Source organism: Macrobrachium rosenbergii, chromosome 29 (genome assembly GCF_040412425.1).
Source record: "Macrobrachium rosenbergii isolate ZJJX-2024 chromosome 29, ASM4041242v1, whole genome shotgun sequence".
Taxonomy (NCBI): domain Eukaryota; kingdom Metazoa; phylum Arthropoda; class Malacostraca; order Decapoda; family Palaemonidae; genus Macrobrachium; species Macrobrachium rosenbergii.
In genome coordinates this window covers 18,491,578-18,518,649 of record NC_089769.1, presented here as the reverse complement: position 1 = coordinate 18,518,649, position 27,072 = coordinate 18,491,578, and the positions used below count along the sequence as shown (strand labels likewise).

Sequence of the window (27,072 nt, the reverse complement as noted above, 5' to 3'; positions counted from 1 at the left end):
AATTTCAACTTCTGGACGAAGTTTAGGGCGCTGACGTCGAGGACAGGTCTCCTACCCCCTGATGACTTGGGGACTACAAAAAGTGGTTGTAAAACCTTTTGTTGTGTGGTCTTCCACTTCCTCTATGGCTCTCTTTTGCAGGAGGGACAACACTTCCTCCAACAGAGCTGCAAATCTCTCAGAGCTTTCGGGTAGGCTGTGAATGCGATTGGGATGGACACGAGTGAAGGTTACTCCTTGAGTGGGATTGGGTAACCCTCCTTCAGGATTTTGACTGTCCATTGCTGCATGCCTCTGACACTCCACCTCTCCCAGAAGAGGAGGAGTCTGGCTCCCACAGGTGCATGAAGGACAGATGCATCACTTTTTAGGCAGTTGTCTGGACAAAGTCCTCTTGATGGATCTTGTTGTAAAATGCACTCGTGAACAAGGTCTGGAAGGAAACCCCTGTCTACTTCCATGAAAGGGCTGCTGTTGTAGAGAGACAAAAAGTTAAGTATACCTTAGTTTTACCAGACCACTGAGCTGATTAACAGCTCTCCTAGGGCTGGCCCAAAGGATGTTGTAGAGAGACAAAAAGTTATGTATACCTTAGTTTTACCAGACCACTGAGCTGATTAACAGCTCTCCTAAGGCTGGCCCAAAGGATTAGACTTATTTTACGTGGCTAAGAACCAATTGTGGAATCCGAACCACATTATACCGAGAAATGAATTTCTATCACCAGAAATAAATTCCTCTAATTCTTCATTAGCCAGCCGAAGACTTGAACTCGGGCTTAGCGAGTGCTAGCCGACAACTCTACCAACTCGTCCAACAGGGAACTTGAGAGATTTCACAGCAGAGGACAATTGCTCTTTGGGGCGCTTCGATGACTGTGCCAATAAGTCCTGCATAGACTTTTTCTGCAAGTCAGTGGCTATTTCCACAACTGCCGATTGGGAAAAAAGTACTGCTTATCTAATGCAGAATACATCAGGGCTGACTTTTGGATCGAATTCACTCCTTTAGTGGTGAAAGAGCACCACAATTTCCTTTTCTTGAGCGCTGCCAGGGTGTAAAAGGGCTGCAAGCTCCGAGGAGCCATTTCTTATGGCTTTATCGGCACACAACAGTACATCCAGCCAGTCCGCAGAATGGTCTCTTCAAATCACCACAGTCCTCGATCTTCCTGGCGAGAGCTCTGACCAACCAATAGAGGAAACTGAAGACTTCAAAAGCCTTATAAACACTTTTTACCAGGTGGGCTAACTCTGACGGAGCAAATATAACTCTGGCTGACGAGAAGGCAGAACGGCGTGCAGAGTCAATCAACCCTGAGAAGTTCCCCCTGGAATGAGGCAGCACCTCCCAGGGATGGGGCTTCTCCAGTAGAATAGGACATGTATCTCCTAGCTGTAAGTCTCGACAGAGGCAGGGCAAAAGCGGCCTTCCTTTGCTCCCTTTCCAGTGCAAGCCAATCTTCAACCTCCTTAAGAGCTTTCTTTGAAGAGGAAGAAAGCACCATCCTGGAAAGCTGAGAGCTGGAGTCCACTTGATTCTTCATTAGGAGAGTAGAAGCCGGAGAAACTGGAGCGGCTGCCTGAAAATGTGATGGAAAAGTTGCTAAAAAATACCCTAAAAGAGAGGTGTACACCGAAGGAGCTGATTCTTGAACTACCTCTTCCTCCTCAACAGAAGATATCAGCGACACGGATAAGACATTGGAAGGCTTAACCTCAGCAGGAGTCTTAAATACAGGCAGTCCCCAGTTATCAGCAGCCTCGGTTACCGGCGATCCAGTTTTACGGAGCTTGTCTAGTGGCGACGATAACCGGATTTTCGACACCGATCTCCAGTTACCGACGCCAATCCCTGGTTACTGGTACTGATCCCCACTTATCGGCACTGTTCCCCGGTTATCGGCGCCGGTAACCGGATATCAGTGCCGATAACCAGGTTATCAGCGATTTTCGGTTATCGTCACACTGTCAGGAACAGAACCCCTGCCAATAACTGGGGACTGCTCGTAATCCTAATACATCCGTCAACTGTTGTTTAATGTGAGCGAAAGATGGGTCTTCTGCTGTGGGGGCAGGTGAACTACAGCTGGATGGGCGCTTGGCGGCTGGTGTCGAACTCTTGTCAACTGGTGTTGAGCTTGCATAGTCAGTCAGCGGCGTTCGGGAGTTGGCGCTGGGTGCTCGGAGACTGTGACTGACGTGACTATGTCGCTCAGGCAAGTACACTGGGTGCTCTTTTGGGTGCCTAGACGATGACGAGAAGCGTTCCTTGTTTGACGGGCTCCTTGGTGCCAAACACTGGTGCAAAGTAATCTGGGATGAGCCAGGCACTGCAACCTGGTTGAGGAATGAGAGAGGGATCTCTCGTCCTTTTCAAGGGAATAGAAGATGACTCGTTACTGCCACATCTCTTCAGGGGACGGGACACACCTAGAATGCCTTATGTTGGGGCTCTCTGAGTCCGAAAACAACTGGTGGACACTAATAGAGACACCCTTCCAACGGCAATAGGTTCTACTGAGGCAGCGACTGCCTGTGGGCAAGGTCCCTCGACCTCCTTTGGACCTCCGGTATATATTCTACCAGGTTCAGGGGAGTGCGACAGGGACCTTTGTCTGAGAGTTGACAGGATGGACAGCCACCCCCTCCACTAGCTCAACACTATTCACTTTGTCCATCAGGACTTTTAGGGACGCCCCTAATTCGGTCACAGTGTTCACTACAAGGTTAAATCTACATTCAAACTTACACTTGAGGCTGGCAATGGCATTGGGTTTGGAAGCATGGGAGCTAGGCACAGGAGTAGATGGTGGAAAATTAACAATATTAGGAGGACTAAGGATGGGGGACAAGGCTAAAGCAGGGGAAGAAGGAATGGCTGGGTCATCTACACTCAGGTTAGGAGCCGGTTCTAGACTATGAGTCCTAATCTCGGCTCTATAAGCCACCTTCCTTTTCCTATCTCTATCTAGCTTTTCTAAATGAGACTTTAATACCTTCCACTGCCATTCATCCCAATCCTTACATATGTCAAACGTCAAGTGTTTTGAACACACTTGTCCTCCACAGTTACAGCAAATAGTAAGGGGGTCATAAGTTGCTTTAGTCAAGCAGGTTTTACAATGCTCCCTACAATATCTAATGCTGGAGGAGCTAGAGTCCGACATTGTTATCGTCTCAAATCGAAATAAACTGTCTAAACTAAGCTGTAGGCCACCAGAGAAGTCAATAAATCACTGAATCCTGGAATGATATTCCTGAAAAAGTGATGAGTAATTCAAACCAAGCTGCTGCAAAACTCCAATGTTACACCGAAAGCTGGCAGAAAAGAAGCGAGCTCCTCTGTTTTGTTGTTCCTATTGTTCCCTGATATAAGGTGGGGTATCACCTACATGAAAACGACAGTAGCCCTACCTCGAATTTCAAATTTAAGCTGCCGCATGAGTGGAAAAGTGTAGGTATGTAATTACTTGGTAAGTTACTTATATGAAAACCATACTACTCATGAATGAGCTCTAAGATCTCTTGAAATTTCCTCTCCAGCTCAATTGGTATGGTTCCTATGGTGTAAGACCATCAAGCTATACAGGCTCCAAACCAGACTGAATCAATCCCTACACAAGGCTGAAGGAGCTGATATACCAAACCAACCTAGGAAAGGCTCAAGAACTGGTAGGTCTGCAAACCATCTCCTGCAGCTGGGCTAAGTAACCCTCAATGCACAGGCAAAAATGACATCAACTGGGAAAAGTGGTGCCCAAGTATATTTGCACTGGTCCTCTCAAGGGAAGAAGGCTTCTGAACCTTCTTCCTGTCTTTACATCAGCCCATGGACCGAGATGAGCTGGAGGACAGTTAGGAAGTGGAAGAGGAGGAAGATGATGAGCTCGACAAGGAAGAGGAAGGGCATTATCTTTCCTAACCTTGTTCCTACTTTGTTTGCTGCTGGGTTTATCCTTCACAGCCTAGTATTGGTTGAGGAAAGCTTCTAAGAGGACCAACAAGTTGCAGCTGCAGCAGCAAAAGCAACAGACATCAACATCTTGGGTTCCCTCTTCAGAATATATACATGAAGCAGCACTGGGTGGGTAACATCTGAAGTAGAGTAAAACTTACTAGCACTAGGAACACAGAGGCCAAAGCCAGCTGCATCAGAAAAGGAGCAGCCAAGGCTCCCCTTCCATTCCAAAAGGATGGCCAGAGAGTCTTCTGAGGAAAGCATAGTGGCAAATGACACTGACAATGCACATCAAGACATCACATGCAGATATGTGAGAGGAACATCCAACCAATCCCATGGCCCCTCCTCAGACAATCCAGCATGGGGATACCAACAAGATGTGGATTTGGCAGCAACAGTTGCAGCACCAGTAAAGACAGAAGTCAAAGAGCTCTTCTGAATGAAGGGAAATGTTACCTTAAAAAAATACACAAATACCATTCTGATCCTCTTCTGGTTGGAACCATATCTAAGCCACAGGGATAGTGACCATCCTTGATACTCCGTAACAGGCTGCTCCTTTGAACATTCTGGACCTCTTCATACAAAATTCATAATGATCAAATAATTGGGGAAATGAACATGATACATATGCAACCATGCAAACCAAAACAAACAAACAAGCACACAAACAATCAGAACATCATCAAAAGTGAAGAGCCTCAATAAACAAAGCTCCACATTGCAGAGCAGCGACATGTACTCCTCAAAGGCAGCCAAAGTATCAGTCAAGGGTCAGCTGAGCAAAAGTTGGGACTCCTGCCACACTCACTACACACACCCACAACTATTTCATGCACCTATTGTAAGATGAAGGTTTGTGTACTGTGTTGGAGCAAATAAAAAGTTGTGTTGACTTAATTTTTAAATTCACTTTATACTTACCAACATTCTCACTAAGAGGTGTGAGAACAGGAGATGATGATGGTGTTGGTGTAGGTGTACGCGTAGGTGATGGTACATAACTGCTGGTGACATTGTATTCATGAATCAGTTCTAAAAGAAGACGTGTTGGTAGATTGAGACACCTCTCATGGCTGATTCTAGAAGGCAAAAATAAATCATAAAATAATAATAGCTTCTCTTTGAAACTAAAGTAAGTTGAACATATCCAATTATAACAATTTATTTTATTCAGGAAATTAACTCGGTTAATACATAATCCACAATTACAAAACAGGCTATTATGGTCTCATACAAATTTCCATTGTTACTATAATAGAGGAAGACTGTTGTTGTACAAAACAACTGTATTTATAATACATTTTTCTATATTACTCTTCAGCTGTTGAAATTCCAGTTTCCTTGATTTTCCTATATGTATACGTACACAGTAAGATTAAAGGACCTCAACAAATATTTCTCAATTATGTCTGGATCTTAACCCTTAAACGCCGAGTCTCTATTTACAAAAACGTCTCCCGTATGCCGGCGGCGTTCGGTGAGTTAGCGCCAAAGCGGAAAAAAAGTTTTTTTTACAAAAATCACAGCACGCTTAGTTTTTAAGATTAAGAGTTCATTTTTGGCTCCCTTTTTTGTCATTGCCTGAAGTTTAGTATGCAACCATCAGAAATGAAAAAAAATATCAATATCATATATAAATATTGAAATATATGACAGCGCAAAAAAATTTTTCATATATAATTTTATACAAATCGCGCTGTGAGCAGAACGGTTAAAGCTAACGGGTTATTTTGTTTTTCTTTGTATTGTACACTAAATTGCGATGATTTTGGTATAGAACAAATTGTAAAATGATCAAAGCAAAACAGAGAAAATATCATCACAAAATAATGCATGAATTCGTAACATGCGGACGCAAAAAAATGTTTTTTTCAAAAATTCACCATAAATCGAAATATTGTGCTAGAGACTTCCCGTTTGTTGAAAAATGAAGCTAATTGATTGAATATTACTAGACTGTAAGTGTTTTAGCTTACAATTGCAGTTTTCGACCATTTCGGTCGAGTTAAAGTTGACTGAAAGTCGAATTTTTTCTATTTATTGTGATTTATATGAAAATATTTCAAAACTGATAACAGTTACAACCAGGAGTTATTTTCTGTTGTATTGTACATGAAATTGCGCACATTTTCATATATAAAACTTTATGTAACGACTAATAAAACGGTGCAAATATTACGACAACGTGACGAAAGAATTTCTGAGATGTTAGGCCGAGTTACCGCGCAGACGTAAGGAAAATGTTGTTTTCAAAAATTCACCATAAATCGAAATATTGTGCTAGAGACTTCCAATTTATTGCAAAATGAATGTAAACGATTGAATATTACTAGAATGTAAGAGTTTTAGCTTACAATTGGGTTTTTGACCATTTCGGTCAAGTTAAAGTTGACCGAAGGTTGAAATTTTGGCAGTTATCGTGATTTATGTGAAAATATTTCAAAACTGATAAAAGCTACAACCATGAGTTATTTTCTGTTGTATTCTACATGAAATTGCGCACATTTTCATATATAAAAGTTTATGTAACGACTAATGTAAAACGATGCAAACATTACGACAACGTGATGAAAGAATTTCTGAGATGTTCGGCCGAGTTACCACGCGCAGACGTAAGGAAAGTTTTTTTTTTTTCAGAAATTTACCATAAATCAAAATATTGTGCTAGAGACTTCCAGTTTGTTGCAAAATGAAGGTACATGATTGAATATTACTAGAATGTAAGAGTTTTAGCTTATAATTGCGTTTTTTTACCATTTTAGTCGAGTTAAAGTTGACTGAAGGTTGAAATTTTGGCAGTTACCATGATTTATATGAAAATATTTCAAAACTGATAAAAGCTACAACCATGAGTTATTTTCTGTTGTATTCTACATGAGATTGCACACATTTCCATATATAAAACTTTATGTAACGACTAATATAAAACGGTGCAAACATTACGACAACGTGAAAGAATTTCTGGCGCGGACGTAAGGATAAAGTTTTTTCAAAAATTCACCATAAATCGAAATATTGTGCTAGAGACTTCCAATTGGTTGCAAAATGAAGGTAATTGATTGAATATTACTAGAATGTAAGAGTTTTAGCTTACAAATGCGTTTTTTTACCATTTCGGTCGAGTCAAAGTTGACTGAAGGTTGAAATTTTGGCAGTTATCGTGGTTTATATGAAAATATTTCAAACTGATAAAAGCTACAACCATGGGTTGTATTTTGCTGTATTTTACATGAAATTGCACACATTATCATATATAAAACTTTATGTAATGGCTAATATATAACAGTGCAAAAATTACGACAAAATGACGAAAGAATTTCTGAAATTTTCGGCTGAGTTTACAGTGGGCATAAGAAAAAGTTTTTTCAAAAATTCACCATAAATCGAAATATTGTGCTAGAGACTTCCAATTTGTTGCAAAATGAAGGTAAATGATTGAATATTACTAGAATGTAAGAGTTTTAGCTTACAATTGCGTTTTTCGACCATTTCGGTCGAGTCAAAGTTGACCGAAGGTTGAAATTTTTTGTAGTCGACGTACGGTACGTCCACTTGACACCCAACAGACAATTTTAGTCGACATATGATACATCCAGTAGGCGTTTAAGGGTTAAATAGTTCGAGATTCCAATCCAAGCATAACTACCTTGATTGCTAGTTGCGTTTTCATCACCGCCTTCGCTGTAACTACTGTTTACCCGAGAGAGGGTTAGCCAAGACAAGGCAGATACCTCTCACTCTTCCCGGCAAGCACAGGTCACTGGGTCCTAATCCAACATGAATCTTACTTTCAATACTCCATGAACTCGTTTGATGTTTTGCAGTAGAGTACCAAATTACTGGAACATGAAATTCCTGTGAGACTTCACATTCATCATCCTTTCTTTTGTATTTACTGATGGGCTGGACATAGGATCCTGTGCTATCTACTTCCAGGGAAACTACCATTCAAGATGGCATTAATCTGGGCAACTCCTGCTGATACATTATGCACACAAATGGACTTCTCAGTTAAACAAACCAACAAGGCATTCTTTGAGGCTGGTCTCATTCTGTTTAGCACACTGAACAAGACTGGAGTTCCCCTATTTTGTGAGTGTTTTCATCAAACCTAAAAAAATAATCTTGTAACCTTAATCCTTTATCAATCAATAATCTTGCTATTTTGTGAGATCCTTTACTTAACTGTACTATCAACTTACTGAAAACACCCATATCCCAATTTCTGTTACAGCTACTATTTGACCATTATCTTGATCTCATTGATTGATAGTTATCTTCCATTTTTAAGATTCAAAGTATTTGAGGAATAGGGGGATTGGTAGCCAGTGCCTAAGATACCAAAAATCTGGGCAGCATCATTGCTTGTCTTCTGGGGGAACATGCATTTTTCTAGATAGTATTTCACCTTGCTGTGAGTTTTACCTTATGTTGCTACTGGTTTAATAAATTCTTGGACTTAGCACAGTTTGTAGTTTTTTCCATCTCTATTTTTGTCAAATAGTGCTAGCATCCAAGCAAAAAAGGAAATTATGTTATCAAATTATCATTTTAAGAAGTCCACTAAGTCATATTTCTAAACTCTCAACATCCCTTGGGTTGCCCAATGGATTCTGTCTAAAATGACGTAAAAATTGGAGATCAGTAAAGCTGAAGTAAAACAGCAAAGTCATCTCTCTGGACTACTGATTAACCTACCAAGTTTTTATTTTCCCATATTCCACAATGCTTTATCTTAAGATTTCCCCTTTGGAACTGGTTTAACTGGTCTTAATACCTGTACTATTTCTCTTTCGAACAATCTCTTCCAATACCTTTTCTGTAAACTGCCCCCCAAAGTTGGGCTGTCTTTAATTTGGACCACTTGATTTGCTTGGGCCTATGCATTTTCCTTTCATTTCCTTACTTTACTGGCTAGCACGCTGTTGCCCCAGTGTTCGAGTCTCCGACCGGCCAATGAAGAATTAGAGGAATTTATTTCTAGTGATAGAAATTCATTTCTTGTCATAATGTGGTTCGGATTCCACAATAACCTGTAGGTTTCGTTGCTAGGTAACCAGTTGGTTCTTAGCCACGCAAAATAAATCTAATCCTTCGGGCACAGTTTGTTAATCAGCTCAGTGGTCTGGTTAAACTAAGATATACTTAACTTTTTCCTTACTTTACTATCAGTTGCAACCCCATACCTACTGAGTAATGTTTTGTTGCTACATGGTCTGGCAGAGATGACTTTGTTATTTTACTTCAGCTATACCGATCTCCAATTTTTACTTAATTTCTCTCAATTACTTAACTTTTCTTACTCTCTCTTTCTCACCTTACCCTCCCATTCTCAATCCTTTGTTTTTCTCTTTCCTCTCTCTTTTTTTCTTCTACTGATTTTTTGTTTCTTATGCTCTTATTCTCTTTGAAAGTTTCTCCACTTGGGAGGTTGGGCCATGGGTTCTCACAGAACAGTGTTTTATATGGGAGTGCAATTTTGTGTGGGAGAGATTTGCCTTGTGGAGTGCACTGTCCCCAGGTTTGTTGTTCATAGTTTTGCCCTGCTGTTCTTAGCAATGATTACAGTTTTTATCTTTCCCAAGCTCAGATAAATATGGAGAGCTGGAGTCAGGAAGGGCATCTGTCCATAAAACCTCTGCTAAAACCAATTGTGGCAAGGGACACACAATGAGTGTTAGAAACACCTGGAAAAGGCTCATTACAAACAGCAATCCCAACTATGGATTAAGCTGGGAAGGTGATAATATGAAAGGTTTACACAAGAAGTCAAGATGAGAAGACAGCAACTGGGCTTTATGAAATGGATTGGTACAACTGTTGGAATATTCTCTTTATACCATGTAAAGGAGATGTAGAGAGAGAGATGCAGAGGACCCTTCATATGGTCTTTATCAACCCAAAAAACATATATGACGGGTACCTAAAGACAGTGTGAAGAAGTTTGAGGGAGTGGGGGATACAAGACAAATATGTCAGAGTAATTAGTGAAATGCATAGATACATAGCAGCCACCTTGAGAAGTTCTGTAGGGATGACTAGCAGCTTCCAGGTCAAAGTAAGACTGCATAAGGCATAAGTGCTGAGCCCCTTCCTGGTCAATATAGTGCTGCATGTAATGGTCAAGGATGCAAGGAATGAGCCCCCTGGTAATGTTTTATGCTGATGATATCACTTTGATGGTAGAAACTTCAGAAATGCTTCTGTAACCTTTCCCTCCCAGCTTGACCCATGGCCACAAGGATGAGCTTCATTCAGGCATCACAACGGGAACAGAAGTCACAGCAGGAGCTGCAAGAGGAGCAACAGTAGGAGCAGCAACAATGGTCACAGCAGGAGAGGCCAGTAGTGAAGCACTGGTATCCACCAAAATTAAAACATGTGGAATGGAATGGAATATGATATTTTTATGATAAAATAAAGTTTGTTCATACTTACCTGGCAGATATATATATAGCTGTATTCTCCGAAAGGGACCGACAGAAATTCAAAACTTACGGCACACGAGATGGGCCAGGTGGTTAGTACCCATTCCCGCCGCTGGGAGGCGGTATCAGGAACCATTCCCATTTTCTATTCAGATTTTCTAGAAACTAGAACTACTGTCTCCTGAGGGGAGGGCGGGTACTATGATTATATATATCTGCCAGGTAAGTATGAACAAACTTTATTTTATCATAAAAATATCATTTTGTTCATGACACTTACCTGACAGATATATATATAGCTGAATCCCACCATTGGAGGTGGGAAGAGACAGAATAGGATTTAGGAAACAAAACTATGTAGGCGATTGACGCCTTGGTTCCTTACCTGTTAGCATTGCTGACTTCGTGATTACTGTCACCCAAGCCTGCTTCTGCTTTACTAGAAAACTCCAGCGAGGTAGAGACCTATAGAGCTGGTGGAATCTAGATGATCTGTCAACGGGGCGAGACCACAATGTGACTAGACCATATGACCTTACTATAAGGGTAGCGACAAACTAACAACCACCTGACCAAGCCTAGTTCGTCAAAAAGATTAACATAAACTAAGGACTGGGCGACCACCACTGGTGGAGACCCAACGACCATAAAAACAACACAAAAAATATTAAAAACACACCAAAACAAAACTAAAGGAGAGGATGAGAGTCGCTTTCTGTTCCCAAGATCGTATTTGCGGAAACGTAAGGCCCCAGCGCACAGCAATTCTCATAGGACGTCTTCACTTCTGTGAGATAATGAGAAGCAAAGACCGAATTGCTTAAGCCAAAAGTGGCACCCAGAATGTCATTGAGAGACTGGTTTTCTGGAAGGCCACTGAGGTAGCAATGGCTCTCACTTCGTGAGCCTTAACCTTCAAAGTTCTCAAGTCTTCGTCTAGCACACTGGAATGGGCGTCTATGATGGTGCTTCATAGAAAGAACGCCAGGGCATTTTTCGAGAGAGGTAAATCAGGCCTCTTAACGGAGCACCAGAGATTGCTAGAAGGACCTCTACAATTCTGGGTCCTCTGCAAATAGAATTTTAGAGCCCTGACAGGACACAGGGTTCTCTCAGGTTCTTGTCCAGTGATGTCCGTCAAGCCCTTAATTTCGAAGGACCTGGGCCAAGGGGAAGACGGGTTCTCATTCTTAGCAAGAAAAATAGGGCTCAGAGAACAGACAGCATCAGGGCCTCTGAAACCTATAATCTTGCTGAACGCTTGAAGTTCACTAACTCTCTTCGCCCGTCGCCAGAGCAGTTAGGAAAATAGCTTTCTTTGTTACATCTCTGAAGGAAGCAGAATTTAAAGGTTCAAACCTCTTCGACATCAGGAATTTTAGAACTACGTCTAAATTCCAAGAAGGAAACTTAGGGAGGCTACCTTAGACGTCTCAAAAGACCTAAGAAGATCATGAAGGTCTTTATTGTCCGATAAGTTCAGGCCTCTATGCCTGAAGACCGTTGACAGCATACTCCTATAGCCTTTGATGGTAGGGACTGCCAGGTTCAAGTCCTTTCTCAGATATAAAAGGAAGTCCGCTATCTGGGAAAGAGAGGTCGTGGTGGAGAAATTCCTTAAGTTTACACCACCTCCTGAAAACGATCCACTTGGACTGGTACACTGCGCTGGAAGAGGCTCTCCTGGCGTTAGCGATCGCCTTAGCCACTGGTCTAGAAAAACCTCTCGCTCTGAGCAACTTCTCGATAGTCTGTATGCAGTTAGACTCAGAGCGGAAGGTTTTTGAGGTACCTCTCTGAAGTGGGGTTGTTTGAGAAGATCTGTTCTCAAAGGAAGCGTTCTTGGATAGTCTACCACGAGAGACATGACCTCTCTGGGAACCATTCTGCTGAAGGCCAAAAAGGGGCGATTAAAGTCATTCTCGTCCCTTCTGAGGCTACAAACTTTCTGACGACTTCCCCAGAATCTTGAATGGGGAAAGGCGTACAGATCTAGACCCTTCCAGTCCCAGAGAAAGGCGTCTATTGCTAGGGCTCCCGGGTCGAGAACAGGAGAGCAGTAAAGGGGGCAGCCTTGTGGTCCTTGAAGTCACGAAAACGTCCACTAGGGGACGTCCCCAAAGTTTCAAAGATCCTGACACACTTCTGCGTTCAGAGTCCATTCTGTTGGCAGAAGCTGATGTTGTCGACTGAGAAGGTCGCTGCGAACATTCTCGACCCCTGCAACAAAAGCAGTGAGAATCGTCACCTGGTGAGAATGTGCCCAAAGCAGGATCTCCTTGGCGATCAAGAACAGGGACCGAGAATGAGTACCTCCCTGTTTCTTGAGGTGCGCCAGGGCCGTGGTGTTGTCGGAGTTGACTTGAATCACCCGACCTGCAACTTGATCCTGGAAGAACTGAAGAGCCAGGAAAATCGCTTTTCAGTTCTTTGAGATTTATGTGCCAGGACACCTGTTCCCCTTTCCAGGTGCCTGACACTTCCTCCCCCCTAGTGTTGCTCCCCATCCCGACATGGACACGTCGGAAAACAACACTAGGTCGGGGCTCTGAAGATAGAGAGAGACCCCTTCTGCCAACTTTACAGGATCGAGCCACCACCGAAGATGGTCCTTGACAGAGAGAGATCCTGAGAGACTCGTCTAAGTCCTCCTTGTTCTTCCAGTTGTCTGCAAGAAAAAGAACTGTAGGGGTCTGAGATGCAACCTCCCAGGGAAACAAACTTCTCCAGTGATGAAATGGTCCCCAGCAGACTCATCCATTCCCTCACCGAGCATGTTTCTTTCCCCAGGAAGGCCGAAACTTTTACTAAGCAGTGCTGCTGACGTTCCTGGGATGGAAAGGCTCGAAAACCCGCTGAATCCATCCGAATCCCCAGATAAAGAATGGACTGAGAGGGGATCAGATGCGACTTCTCTAAATTCACAAGAAGTCCCAGGGACTTTGTCAGTTCCAAAGTCGAATGCAAGTCCTCCAGACACCTTTGTTCCGATGTGGCTCGGATGAGCCAGTCGTCTAGATAGAGCGATATCCTTACTCCGGCAAGATGAAGCCACCGGGCAACGTTCCTCATCAGGACTGTGAATACCATAGGAGCTGTACTCAGACCGAAACAGAGAGCTCTGAATTGGTACACTCTTCCCTTCAGGACAAACCTCAAAAACTTTCTCGATTGAGGATGAATGGGGACATGAAAATACGGCGTCCTGAAGGTCCAGAGAGACCATCCAATCGCCTGGTCGCAGTGCATTGATAACCGACTGGGGCGTCTCCATTTTGAACTTCTCTTTGACGACAAAGTTGTTCAGTCTGCTGACGTCCAGGACTGGTCTCCACCCCCCTGACTGTTTTGGAACCAGGAAGAGACGATTGTAAAAACCTGGAGACTCCAGATCCAGGACTCGCTCTATTGCTCTCTTCTGAATCATTTCTTCCAGCAGATCTAAAAGGATCTGTTGCTTTTCCGGTCGGTAAGAAGGCGACAGATCTCTGGGAGTAGAGGACAGGGGGTTTTAGAGGAATGGGATCCTGTAACCTTTTTGATCACATTGAGGACCAGGAATCCACCCCTCTTACTTTCCAGGCTTCCGAAAACAGGAGAAGCCTGGCTCCTACTGGTGTCTGGAGGTGAAAAGTCACTTCTTGCCCCTTTGGGAAGAAGGGCTCCGCCTCTGGAGAGACCTCTTCCTCATGAAAAAGGTCTAGAGGAGGAAGATCTCCCACGAAAGGGCTTCTGTCTCTTGGGGAAGTCCTTCATAAGAAGACGTAGAAGGGACACTAGGACGTCTGGAAGACTGAGCAAGGAGATCCTGAGTAGCCTTCTCCTTAAGGCTGGAGGCGAGATCCTTGACAAGCGGCTGGGGAAGAGATGGCTGAAAGAGGGGCAAAAGTAACTCAGCCCTCTGAACAGGAGAAACTGACTTGGCAGCGAAATTGCAGTACAAAGCCCTCTTCTTTAGGAGGGTTGTACCAAAATGAGAAGCCAGTTCATCAGCGCCATCCCTGACGGCCTTGTCCATGCACGACAGTACACTGGACAGCTCCCCAGAGAAATAGAGTCCGGACTACGAGTCCTTAAGTCCAAGGCCCCAAGCACCAGTCCAGAAAGTTAAAAACCTCCATCGACTTGAAGAGGCCTTTCAGATGGTGGTCGGTTTCAGAAAGAGTCCAAGACACCTTAGTCGAAGAAAGAAGAGACCTCCTTGAGCGCATCCACGAGACTCAAAAATCACCTTGAGGGAAGAAGGAACTCTAGAGCCAATTTCCTCTCCCGTCTCATACCACATTCCCGCTTTCCCGCACAATCTAGACGGGGGGAGAGCGAAGGAAGATTTCCCTTGAGACTTCCTATCTTCCATCCACGCATTGACCCTCTTGAGAGCTTTTCTTGTAGCCAGAGAAGTCTTCATTTGTAGGAAGCCGGGCGATTTCCTCACCTTCGAAGAAGCTAACTGCGAAGGAGGGGAAAGAGGAGCAGAAGGCTGAAATTTATCAGGAAAAAGCTCCTTAAGCATACTAGCCAAAATCCTGTAGTCGGAGAAAGACGAAAGAGGGGCTCTTGTTCAGCAGAGTCCGACTCCTGAGACAAATCCGCCTCTTCGACAGGAGCGACAGGAGAGTCTTCGGGGCTAGAGAGAAACAAAGACCTTTGGGTCCAATTCGTCCCAGAGACCTCTTCTCGTGGGGAAGAAGCAGCAGAAAATTCAGGAACAACTCGTACAGGAGCGTCCTGCCGAAGCGCCCTGATGAGCGTCCTGAGGAGCGTCTGACGAGCGTCCTGATGGCGTCTGACGGCGTCCTGCTTCGAAAAGCAGCCGGCGTCCTGAAGAGCGTCCTGTCTTACAAGCTGCGGCGCCCTGACGAGAGTCCCGGCGAGCGAGCGCCGAGCTTCTTGACGAGTCCTGAAGAGCATCATGCAGGGATCGGGAAAACGAGAAGCGTCCTGGTGGGCGTCCTGCGAACGTCAAAACGAGCGAAGCAGGAGGAGAGGCAAGAAGAGCGTCTTGGCGCGAACTCTTACTAGCAGCAAGCGAGCTGCAAGAGGGCGTCCTGATCAACCAGCAGTCACGACGCGGGGCAAGGAGAGCTGATGATCCACAGAACGATGAGGCGACTACGAGAAGCCGCGAGGGGAAGAGACAAACGAAGAGAAGGAGAGGGAGACCTCTTAGATCTTTTAACTGGCAGCGACAAATCCTTGCGGCGCCCACGAGGTTGCTTCTCCTTAGCAGCGAGAAGGGAAGCTAACTGCGCTGCATATCTTGGATAAGACGCTTGAAGAGAGGAAGCCCTCTCAGGAGAAGGGCTGCTCTTATGAGAAGAAGAGGGGAAGGAGACGTCCTCCTCCTTCTACCAAGAGCGACAGGGCTCTCTTCTTGGTGCGGCTGGGGCGTTCAGCAACGTCCTTCTCCGAAGAAATCCTGGTCCTCTTCTGCGGCAAATCTCGCAGCCAGTCGGGAGAAGATTCTAAGGCACGAGAAAGAGGAGAAGAAGCGTCCTCTTCAACGCGGCTCCTCTTGAAAGGACGAGTCCCAACCGAACGTGACCCCTTAAGTGGAGAGGGCGCCTCGGAGGACGAAAAACAATCCTTAAGGATCCGTGCGCGCGAGCACGATCCTTGGCAGCCTGGGAGGCGTCAACAAGGCCTGCCGAAGGGACGCCAGATCGGTGGGGTCCCCGTAACCCTCTTGCGACTTTCGACATGCCCATTCCCTAAGTCCTGGGAGTTCGGCAGAGGTCTAGACCTAGAGGCATTATAGGGCCGATCTGACGCCCCCTCCACAACACTGGGGATCACTACACTTCACTGCACTTTCGATCGCCAACACCTTAGACTCCAAGTACGAATGGAGTTCAAAATCTCGCAAAGGGCATTACCTTCAGACGCAATCCAGGGTTAGAAGGCGACTCTACAGGGAAAGGAGAAGCATTAGTAGGGTTAACAGGAGATAAATTAATACCCTGACTCCCACCTACCGACACACTCCTGGAGGAAGACCTCCTTACACGATCACGCTCTAGCTTGCGAACGTAAGAATCGTACGCCTTCCAATCAGAATCAGGCAACGATTCACACTCCTTGCAGCGATCATCCAACATACAGACATGCCCTCTACATCTCATGCATACTGTGTGAGGGTCTACGAAGCTTTCGGTAGCCTCACCTTACACTCCTGAACAACACACACCCTGAAACTAGCAGAACTAGATCCAGACATCTCGTTCAAGGAAAAGCCAAAACCAAAATCAAAACAGTCCAAAGAAGCGTATGCCTATCCACAAAGCCAAAGTCAAAATACCAAAAGACAATCAGAATACTTAGTGGAAAAAGTTTACGAAATCCAACAGCGGAGGTATTGACAACAGGTGTTGACAATACGGCGACAGAGAGAAAATCTGAATAGAAAATGGGAATGGTTCCTGATACCGCCTCCCAGCGCGGGAATGGGTACTAACCACCTGGCCCATCTGCGTGTGCCGTAAGTTTTGAATTTCTGTCGGTCCCTTTCGGAGAATACAGCTATATATATATCTGTCAGGTAAGTGTCATGAACAAAATAAAATTTAGGCCAAAGGTCAGGTGCTGGAACCTATGTGGTCATTCAGTGCTGAAAGGGAAATTGAAAGTAAAGGTTTTAAAGGTGCAACAGGAAAACCTCACGGCTCCACTATGAAACAATTGTTAGGAGAAGGTGGAATGTAAGGTGGAAGAAAGAAAATATGAACAGCCTCTAGTAATGCCTACAGTGCACTGCATGAGGTGCACTGACAGCACAACACACCTACGAGGCTAAGACAGGGGGAACCCTTGGTCATTGCTTAGTACTCTAGTAAAGTACTATTTTTAGATCAGCAATAGATGTCTGCCTTGCAAGTGGGCCATCTTCTCTGGGTGGAGACATTAAAGGGGTCACTTTCCACTCAGAGCCACTATGCAGCATATCACAGAGTCCCTTGCCTACCTCCGCTGAGACAGGTTTCTCTCCATTCAGCCCTTTCCCAGGTCTCCATGCTCTTGAGTTTTGAGCAGTCTTGGCCACCTCGTGAACTTAGACCTCCACAAATGGGATATGTCACTCATTCTCTGCAGCCTCACAAAGTGGCAGAAGAGCCCGAGATATCCTTCAGAATCGCGCCAGATGAAGTTGTGCCAGAGCAACCTGCAGTCGGCAAGACCCCTGCGAGGCAAGAAGAATTTGTACTTTGTTGAGGCAGGGGAGGAGCTTGGTGTCTTGATCTGATGTTGAGGCAGGGGAGGAGCTTGGTGTCTTGATCTGAATGAACTCCTTGTCCGAAGAAAAGTATTCCTCTGGTTGAGAACGCTCTCGCAAGCAAGGACCATGGTGGCCCCCGAAACTCTTAGCCCCTTCAGGAACTGCAAGGGCTGCGAGCGATGACGATTATTCATTGGGGGAGCCACTGTCCTGTTCCGGAGATCCTCGCAATGACGAATCAGCGCGAAGTTCTCTGAGAAACGAGGGTGATCGCAACTTGAAGATGAAAACCCTCACTGCTTCTGAAGTGTGAAACTTCTGTACCTCTCTCCTTGGAGGGAGACCTTGACAGATCCCAGAAACCCTCCTCAGCTACCTGGTTGTACTACGAGACAATCGGGGAACCAACAATGAAAACATGCCAGACAGCCGAACTCCAAAGAAAGACAAATTCATCAAAGTTCCCTCTGTCCGTCTTGTGCCTCTCGGAACAACCAAGAGGAAAAGAGAACAGATGAGGAGAAAGGGTACCCCTACCTGTCCTGCCAGTCAGACCAGCATTAGAGGCGGACCATGAGCAATAATCATCTAAATGTGATGATTGCCACACAGGGGAAGATTATTAATATTATTATTACTTTATTATTATTATTATTAAAATAGTTTAACCAGACCACTGAGCTGACTATCAGTTCTCATAGGGCTGGCCCGAAGGATTAGGATGAAATACCAGGTCTACTGTAGACCATAGGCCTAGAACTGGGACAAAATAGGTCATTTGCATGATGATGAATACAGGCAGTCCTCGGTTATCGGCGGGGGTTCCGTTCTGGGGGTATGATGGTAACTGAAAATCGGAGATTTTAGGCGCTTTTTCTGCGATTTTTGGGCTTATCAGCGCCGAAGAGTAAAATTTTCGGTTATCGGCACCTCTGTTAGGTATGTATTGGCACCAATACCCAATTATCGGTGCCGATAAGTGGAAATCAGCGATTTTCGGCGCCGAAAATTGCAGATTTTCGTCGCTAGACAAGTGCCATAAAACCAGATCACCATTAACCACGGGCTGCCAGTAAATGAAAATGAAGTTTAAAAGAAAAAACGGTATAATGACGCTTGTGCCGTGGCAAAATGTTTTTCCTGGGAAGAGCAGAAAGTTCACTTGAACAGTGCCAAGAACCCGATTCAGAAGAACCGAAGTGGGGCTGAGTCGAGCCGTGCTGATCATGCGGACGTGATCCCTGGGTGGTAAGCGGTGGACTGGGAGGAAAGCAGCGCAAGCCGAGCCGAGCCAGTCTCATGAACAACCAGGAGTTGGGTGGGGTGAGCAACGTAACTCACAAGTCAAGTCAATTGTGAATCGTAACATGCCTTGGTCATGTGAGTATTGCAGCCTCTGCTGCAATACCTAATACACGATATGCTAGAATCTGACATAGTCACTAGCTAACAGTTAAATAAAAAAAAGTAAATCTCTTAGGAGAACAATATCAATATCAGGAAAAAAATATATATCAGTTAAACAATACAAATCTGAAGGCTACCAAGCCAAAAATACATCACCAAAAGGTAAGAATCTCAAGCTGCTTTCTTAACACTGTGTTGCTGTTAAGCAGGCAGAAACAAAAGTGAAGCTCTTGGTTTAGTTGTTTCTCTCTCTCTCTCTCAACCGGAAAGTGGGCAGGGGGTTAGTCACCTACACAAACAAAAGACTATCACTACCGAGAATTTCAAAATTGAAGCTGCCATCAAGTCAGAAACTCTTAGTTAAGTAATTACTGGGTAAGTTACTTATATAAAACTCTAATTTTCGTCGAACCTCAACTCCAGACTGGCAATGGCGTTGAGATTAGAAGCACAGGAACCTGGTAAAGGAGCATGGGGTAAGGGAGTAGGAGGGCTAAGGATGGGAGACATAACAGGAATATGAGGAGAAGAAACAGTGCTATCTTCTACCACACTTGGTAAAGCAACACCCTCTAAACTAGTCCTACTTTCGGCTCTAAGGGCCGCCTTCCCTTTTCTACCTCTGCCAAGTTTGTCCAGATGGGATTTCAATGCCTTCCACTTTCTATCATCCCAATCCTGACAGGTAAGCTCTTTACTTAGTGTGAGAACCATTAGACAATTTAGTTAATCTAGTTTTGCAATCCTCAGTGCAAAAACGAATGCTTGAAGAGCTGGAGTCAGACATCTTGAACTAAAGTTAGAACTAGAGTTAACCACAGCTAACAATATAATTAATTAATCTTAAAGGCCACCACAAATAAGTGAATACTTCACTAAAATACAGGAACAACTATACAAAAAGATGAAGCAATGACTGCACAAAACCACCGATGTTAGTTGGGAGCCAGCAGAAAACGAATTGAAGCTCTCTGCCGAGTTGTACCTATCAGTCGCGAATGTGGGGGAAGGGGGGGCACTTGTCACCTACACAAACGATGGTAGCGCCACTGCGAAATTTGTATTTTTTTTAGACTGCCGTGGAGGAAGCTAGTAGTTATGTAATTACTTGGTAAGTTATTTATATAAAAAAAGGAAATAGCCATGCAAAAGGTTAGAGGCACAGCAGCCTAAGGAAGATTAGAAACACAGTGCCCTGTGATAGGTTCCGGAGTGCAGAGCCCTATACCAGATTAGGAAGAGGAAACACAGTGCCCTGTGATAGGTTCAGAAGTGCAGAGCCCTATAACAGGTTAAGGAGAGGAAACATTACATTTAAGAAGGTTAGGCTGCAATGTATCCCTACTGGCATATGGTTCTTCTAACGAATTTTCAATAGTGTTTATATTGCCATTTTTACTGGTTGCTTGTGACAGAAGTGGCCCTTTAGCTTAAAAAGAAAATCTGGGAAAAGTAGCATATATACAAAAATTTTTGAAACATAAATAAGAAAAACACCATATTCCAACAACATTGCTATTCTTCATGAAATTGTAAACATTTACCAAAATGAAAAAATAATGGTCAAAATAGCCTAAAAACTAATTTTCAATAAATAAAAAATAGTGCCCTGTAACATGTTAGGGAACAAGTACAGTAAATTAGAGGTTAGATTACAATATATCCCTACTGAAATATAGTTTCTCTGGTGAATTTTCAGTGGTGTTTGTATTGTTTTAACTCTAGAAATTTAAAGCTACTTGAGTTACAAAGGTGTCCCATTAACTTTAAAAAAATTGGATGTCAGGAAATAATATGAAAATTTTTAAAATCAGAAAATATACCAGAAAAAAACATATTCCAACACTGTTATTCTTGAAGAAATTGTAAATATTTCCCAAAATTTAAAATAATGATGGTTAAAATAGCTGGTTATTAGTTTCGCCTAAGAAGTATCTAATTCAATAAAAAAATACACAAAAATATACCCTTAAGGGATGGGCTACATATATATCAAGCACACCCCCAGACTGGGCAAACTTTAAGGTTGGCCAATTTATGAAAAAAAAAAAAAAAAAAAAACAATGGAAAGAGGAAGATAGGCAAATGCACATGGTGTGAAAAAAAAAAAAAAAAAAAAAAAAAAAAATTTTTCCTTACCTTCCATGGGAAGCTGAAAATGACTATTTACAACCCTAGTTACAAGACACTCATAAAAATATCCTAATTTTACCAAGTTATACATGTTTTTACTAATAATTTATTTTATTTTACTCTGTAAAATTATAATTACAGCTCACACAATATCATAACAGATAAGAACCAAAATCAATAATAAATTCTGAGAATATTTGATGTAAAATATTTACGAGTTTTACTGAGGTGGGGGGATGCAGTAACTTTTCGTGAGGTATACATGTTTTTTCTAATATTTCTTTGCAAAATTACAATTATAGCTGACATACTATCATAAAAGATAAGAACAAAAACCAACAGCAATTCCTGGGTATACTTATGAGCAAATAAACAAAAAGACGCCATGGGAATACATCCTCCCATCAAGTCTCAAGGCACACTGATCTGCTGAGCTACTACAGTTGCCATAAGTCATTTATGGACCAATGAAGTGATATGAACATCTTTCCCACTAAATTCATCCAAATCATATGGCGCGTGATATTAATACTTATATGAGTTAGCCCGTCCATCACTCAAAACCTGTTATAGATACTCATATGATGATGCCTGTCCATTAAGGGCTAAAACAAACATATAAATATACTTAAACATAAACAATTATCGAAATGTTACTTTACTATCTATCCTGAGAACACAGTCTAGCCTATCCTAAAAGTTTAGCCTATGTCTACTGTCTAACCTAAGCATAAACTATTCTAACTGAAAATTTAGGTCTTGAAGACCAAGCGCCGGAACCCATCATGTTTATTCAGCGCCATAATGAAGGTGAAATATATAAGTTAATGATATGATTAATAATGAACAGAAGAATGATGACATACTAGTAAAATTCAGTGTTAAAATATGAACGTAAAAAATGAAGAATGATACTGGGTAGAACCAGCAGAAAATAAATATATATTTAACTTTTATATTCAAAATATATGCTTAGTATATAAAATAAATGACTAAAATCTTTATTAAATATACTAAGATTACATCTCATCAAAATAACCAGATTCTTTCAGATAACCCAACATGATCATTTAAAGTTTCTAAAATAGTCTTCCCAGTTAGTAAGTACTTTGCCCTAAGGCAATTAAATTTAGGACAGTGCAGCGGCATGTGCTCAACAGGTAGCTGACCACCACAATGAGCACAAACTGGGGCACTGGTTCCCTCTAAAATACAGTTATGAGTGAAGTGGGTATGGCCAATCCTAAGCTGCGTTAGGATGATCTCAAATCTTCTGTTACAATTAAAACCTGAACTCCAAAAATCAATACTATTTCTCATGTTTCTGTACTCCCTATTTGTGGATAAAATGGGGTAAGTCCATCTCTGCTGCCATTTTATACGAATGTATCATCTGATAACTGGACTGATATCCAAATGTGGCAACTTATTAATTAAGAAATCACATCTTGCGGCATCCTTTGTTTTACTATCAGCCAGTTCGTTCCCTTCTAGGCTAAGCTATGGCCTAAAGTACAGCCTAAATAAAATAAACATAGCATAACCCACAGAGTGTGACAACCAAGGGGAAATTACAAATGCAAAAAAACCTAAAAATGACAGAACACAACTATTTCGATACATGGCAATGGCAATTTTACCTTCTGGCTAGCTGTCTCCACTGATAACAAACCGAAGAAGCCTTCATGAGGTCCAGGAATGGAAGGTATTTGAGAATGACCTCCCATATTTCCAAAGGTAGCTGCATCTGGATTCTCCCTACATCCTCCCTTAGCTCTGGGGAGTTACACATGCTGTTAAATTAACATATAATTTAACCCATATTATCGACAGCGGGGAAAAGGACTAACCAACGGAGTCATCGTAAAAATCGAGTCCTATTGTAAACAATACGTTCTTCTTCAGTACTCGTCATGTAGGAAACCCGGGCAATGAAGACCAATATCTGCGTATTATATTTCCTTTATAGAGGTTAAATAACACACAAAAACTTTTCCTCTCATAAATCAAGTTTTTCTACTTATCAATTCTAGAAGGATATAATATTGTCGAAATTTTGACTAAGTTATGTAAATATTCGATTTCATACGCGTAACTACGAATATGCAACTGTCAAGAAGTTGCAGACCGTGACGTATTGCACTTCATTGTGTTGACATCTTAGTACTCTGGAAGGCTGACTTGATCAATATCCGTGTACTATAATTCCAAGGGTCTTATATGAATACGTTATTCGCTTTAACACATTCCTGTAAAACGATGAAGTGATAACCTAGCGAAAAGGAGTCCCAAGTCTCGATTAACAATCGTCGTTCACATATTTTCTTTCTCAGCTGGTGACTGCTTTGTACACATGTTAGTTTGTCCATTTTTATATTTCCTTGTTTTTTTTTTTGATATTTCTCTGTTGTTTTCACCTACACTTTAATACATTTTTGGTCTTCAGGCTTTTATCTCTTTTTCACAAATTATATTTCTGTTCTTAGGAAACGTAACGCACAAGTTAGACCATAGTCATTAAGGCTTGCTACAATTAAATGTGCGTACGTTATGAATAATAAATGATGAATGATCTTATAAATGATATATCCAGATACAAATTTAGTTGGTATTTTATGACGTATCATCTGAGTGACATTAAATTTTGTTTAAGTTTGTTAACACCAGCAAAGAAGAGCTTTGTATCAGTTTGTAACTTAGAGAAATACATGTCCAAGTGGAAATTCTTCATTACGTCTTATGATGAAGATACGTACTTTATTTCTATGGTATAAAATCAACTGCACCTATATGATATGCACAGCTGACATATTTTAAAGTACCCACTACTAAAAGATTAGGAAATTCACTGACACAAAATAACAGATAGCAAAATACTTATAGTTCAACACGGGCACTGACAGATTCTTAGTGATGGATGGGTGTATGATATTTAGGGCAAAAGCCCAGGCACTGGGGCCAAGAAGGCCATTCAGCGCCGTAATGGAGAGAAAATAAATTATGTTAAAGTTATGAATTCATGAAGGAAATGATTAATAAATAAAATGAAATGATGTGACCAATAAATAAGGGTATGAAGTTTAATGAATGATGTGATATATACATAAAAAATTTAATGTCATTAAAATTCTACGTGATGAAATAAATATATTAAATAAATTAAATATCGTTAAAAATTTTAACACACTTTAGATTCTTAGTGAGTGTTTCTTTCCCTGTGTGAAAATCATTTTAAGAATCTTTTGTATTTAATAGCAACAGTGAGTTATGTAAAAAGGCAGTCAATATTAACTTTGCCACGATTTCTTTTCCTATGTGACAAAGTTTCATGAAATGACCGATTTTAGACATGTCGTGGAGTTGCAGAACACTATGGCAAACTGCACGGGAAAAGTGCTATCGGAATACCCAAGGAGGTTTAAACAAGATTGCCTCAAAACGTGGATGTCTGCTGGTATTCTTCTCTTCCTACTCGTTCCACCTTCAGCAATTTTTAACTTATAAACACTATAACGTTAAAAATTATATTTACTTGAGTAAAAATCAGTCCCCGTAAGCAAGGGCGGCTTCAGAGCTAAATAAAACAATAGTCACTGCCTCATTTATTCTGTAACCACCGAACTCCCACGGCAGAAATTTCCCTAATCTACCAGCAACTTCATAAACATGATATGGCATAAAAATATATCCAAAGCAAAAATGCGCATATGGAGAAGTATGACGGTTCTTTCACAAACAATTCTGAATTTTCTTTAGACCTGTCTTCCTTTAAATGTTGAGCAAACAAATATAGTTCAAATTACAAACATCCATACATAGTTTCTTTTATTATCACAGTTTCTTTTTATTCACCACGATTCCTTTCAGTCATTTTAAATATTCAATCGGTACCTGCTATGATCCAAAAGTAGGTGTAATATATCTGGATCCATTCCCTTCACATGTCTGTACCTGAGTAGATATAATGTTGGTATAATAATCCCTATCGAGGGGTTGTCTTCTTAACTTTTTTGAAGTATGCTTTTTTTTATCCATACCTCAACTCACTGCCTTGAGGGACAATAAACCTTTTCACACTTCACTTCAGACAGAGTTACATTTGGGTTTGACATAGCTTATAACAAACTGACAGACCCCACACTGAATTGACATATAGCAAAATACTTCGTATGAAGTAACAAAACTAACTGACATTCCTCAGAAATATGACAGTCTAAGGAAATAGATTGACAACAAACCGTTTGACTAACCAACAAACGTGAATTGACAGTTTGCCAAAATTATTCGACAATTACATTTCACTTTGACAATTAACAAAATTAGTCGATGTATTTAAATTAATTACCCTAACTATGATTTTTGATGAATTTGTTCGTACTAGACCAATTATAAACCAAAGACTAAAAAGGCATTTTAAGCTTGTTGAAAGCACAGGTAAAGGGTGTTGTTTCTGTTCGACGGCGACAATACACATATGGTTGTCCTTTCCAAGGAGCACGGTATACTTGCACGATACAATATACTACTCTTATAGATCGTTCAAGTAATTCCTCACAATACCTCCCAGAAGATATCTCAGAATGTCGGATGAAGATCGTGAAAGAATTATTGCCCGATATGAGATTGGAGAAGGCTTTTCACATACTGTACTGCTGTTGATTTGCAAATCCCAAGGAAAACAGCTTATGGAATAATTCGCAAGTTTATCGAGGCAGGAGAAAGACGAGGACGGAGTAGAAGAGGGGGACGACAGGCTTCTTTGGACAATGAAGCTAAAGACTTTTTAGTGATGCTTGTTGAGGCTATAAACCCCTACAGCAACGCTTGCCGAACTTAACTCTTCATTTCGTCAAGCACTTCCCAGAAAGACTCATGTGTGTAATATGACAATATCAAGTGCTTTGGATGGAGAACTAACTACTCTGAAATTATCTCGGAGTATTGCCAAAAATCGAAATTCAGATGAGGTTAATAGTGCAAGTTTAGCTCATGCTCAATACCCATATGAAGAAGGTATACTATATATCGGCACAGAGTTTATGTGGACGATACAGGTTACAATTTATATACTTGTAGGACTTATGGTCGAGCGCCACGTGGTCAGCGTGCTACAAGGATTGTGGCAGGGCAAAGAGGAAATAATGTAACCTTAATAGCTGCTATCTCTAATCAAGTAGGTTTGTTTTATGAAATTCATACTCAGTCGGTGAACAAAGTCATGTTCAAAGACTTCATGACCTCGCTCTTTGCTGTGTTAGGTCCAGATCCTACAGTACTGTGGTATTAATAGATAATACACCAATCCGTGCTGGAACTGAACAGGACTTAGAGGAGCGAGAAATAAAGAAACTCCCTCCGTATTCTCCATTCTTGAATCCTGTCGAGAATTGTTTTTCTGTTCTCAACGCTAACATTAAAAGACGCTTAAATGGGATTGTCAACAGTAGATGCAAGTGCTGCAACAGATCACAATAAGACGCTGAGAGCGCATAGAGAACACCAGTTTACTCAAGCAAGTGGTATTGGATGCCATACCGACTATAGACGCTGATTTATGCTCTGCGAATTGTCAGGATAGCCAGACCTACTTAAGAAGATGTCTTGTACGTGAAGACAAGTGGGATTAATTAACAGGATTTATATGTATCTTAGCCTTTCCCAAGATGTATTTCAGAGCTCTTGTAAAATAATGCACAGGTATGCATTTCATTAATTTTCATACTTATTAAAAAAGTTATTTTCTTTTAGTTGGAAACGATTTAAGAAATATACATTTGTTCTGGTATTTTTGAATAATTTGTAAATAATCATGTATTTATAATGCATTCACTTAATTTTGTATATTTAATTCTGTAAACTGCCAAATAAACATGCAACAATGTTCACTCTTTTACTATCCCACTGTCAATTGATAAATATTTCCTT

The 27,072-nt window shown here is 41.8% G+C and overlaps 1 protein-coding gene across 1 annotated transcript in view; it reads right to left on the bottom strand.

Moving 5' to 3' along the window:
* Positions 1-23,080, bottom strand: part of LOC136854643 (uncharacterized) — a 54,975-nt gene extending 31,895 nt beyond the window's left edge. Inside the window, exons 1-2 of the mRNA XM_067131206.1 lie at positions 22,788-23,080; positions 4,888-5,045 (exon numbers count right to left, since the gene is read on the bottom strand). Of these exons, the coding sequence (XP_066987307.1) occupies positions 4,888-5,045; positions 22,788-22,939 (310 nt within the window). The 5' untranslated portion in view covers positions 22,940-23,080. The remainder of the gene's footprint in view (positions 1-4,887; positions 5,046-22,787) is intronic.
* Positions 23,081-27,072: the final 3,992 nt, after the last annotated feature.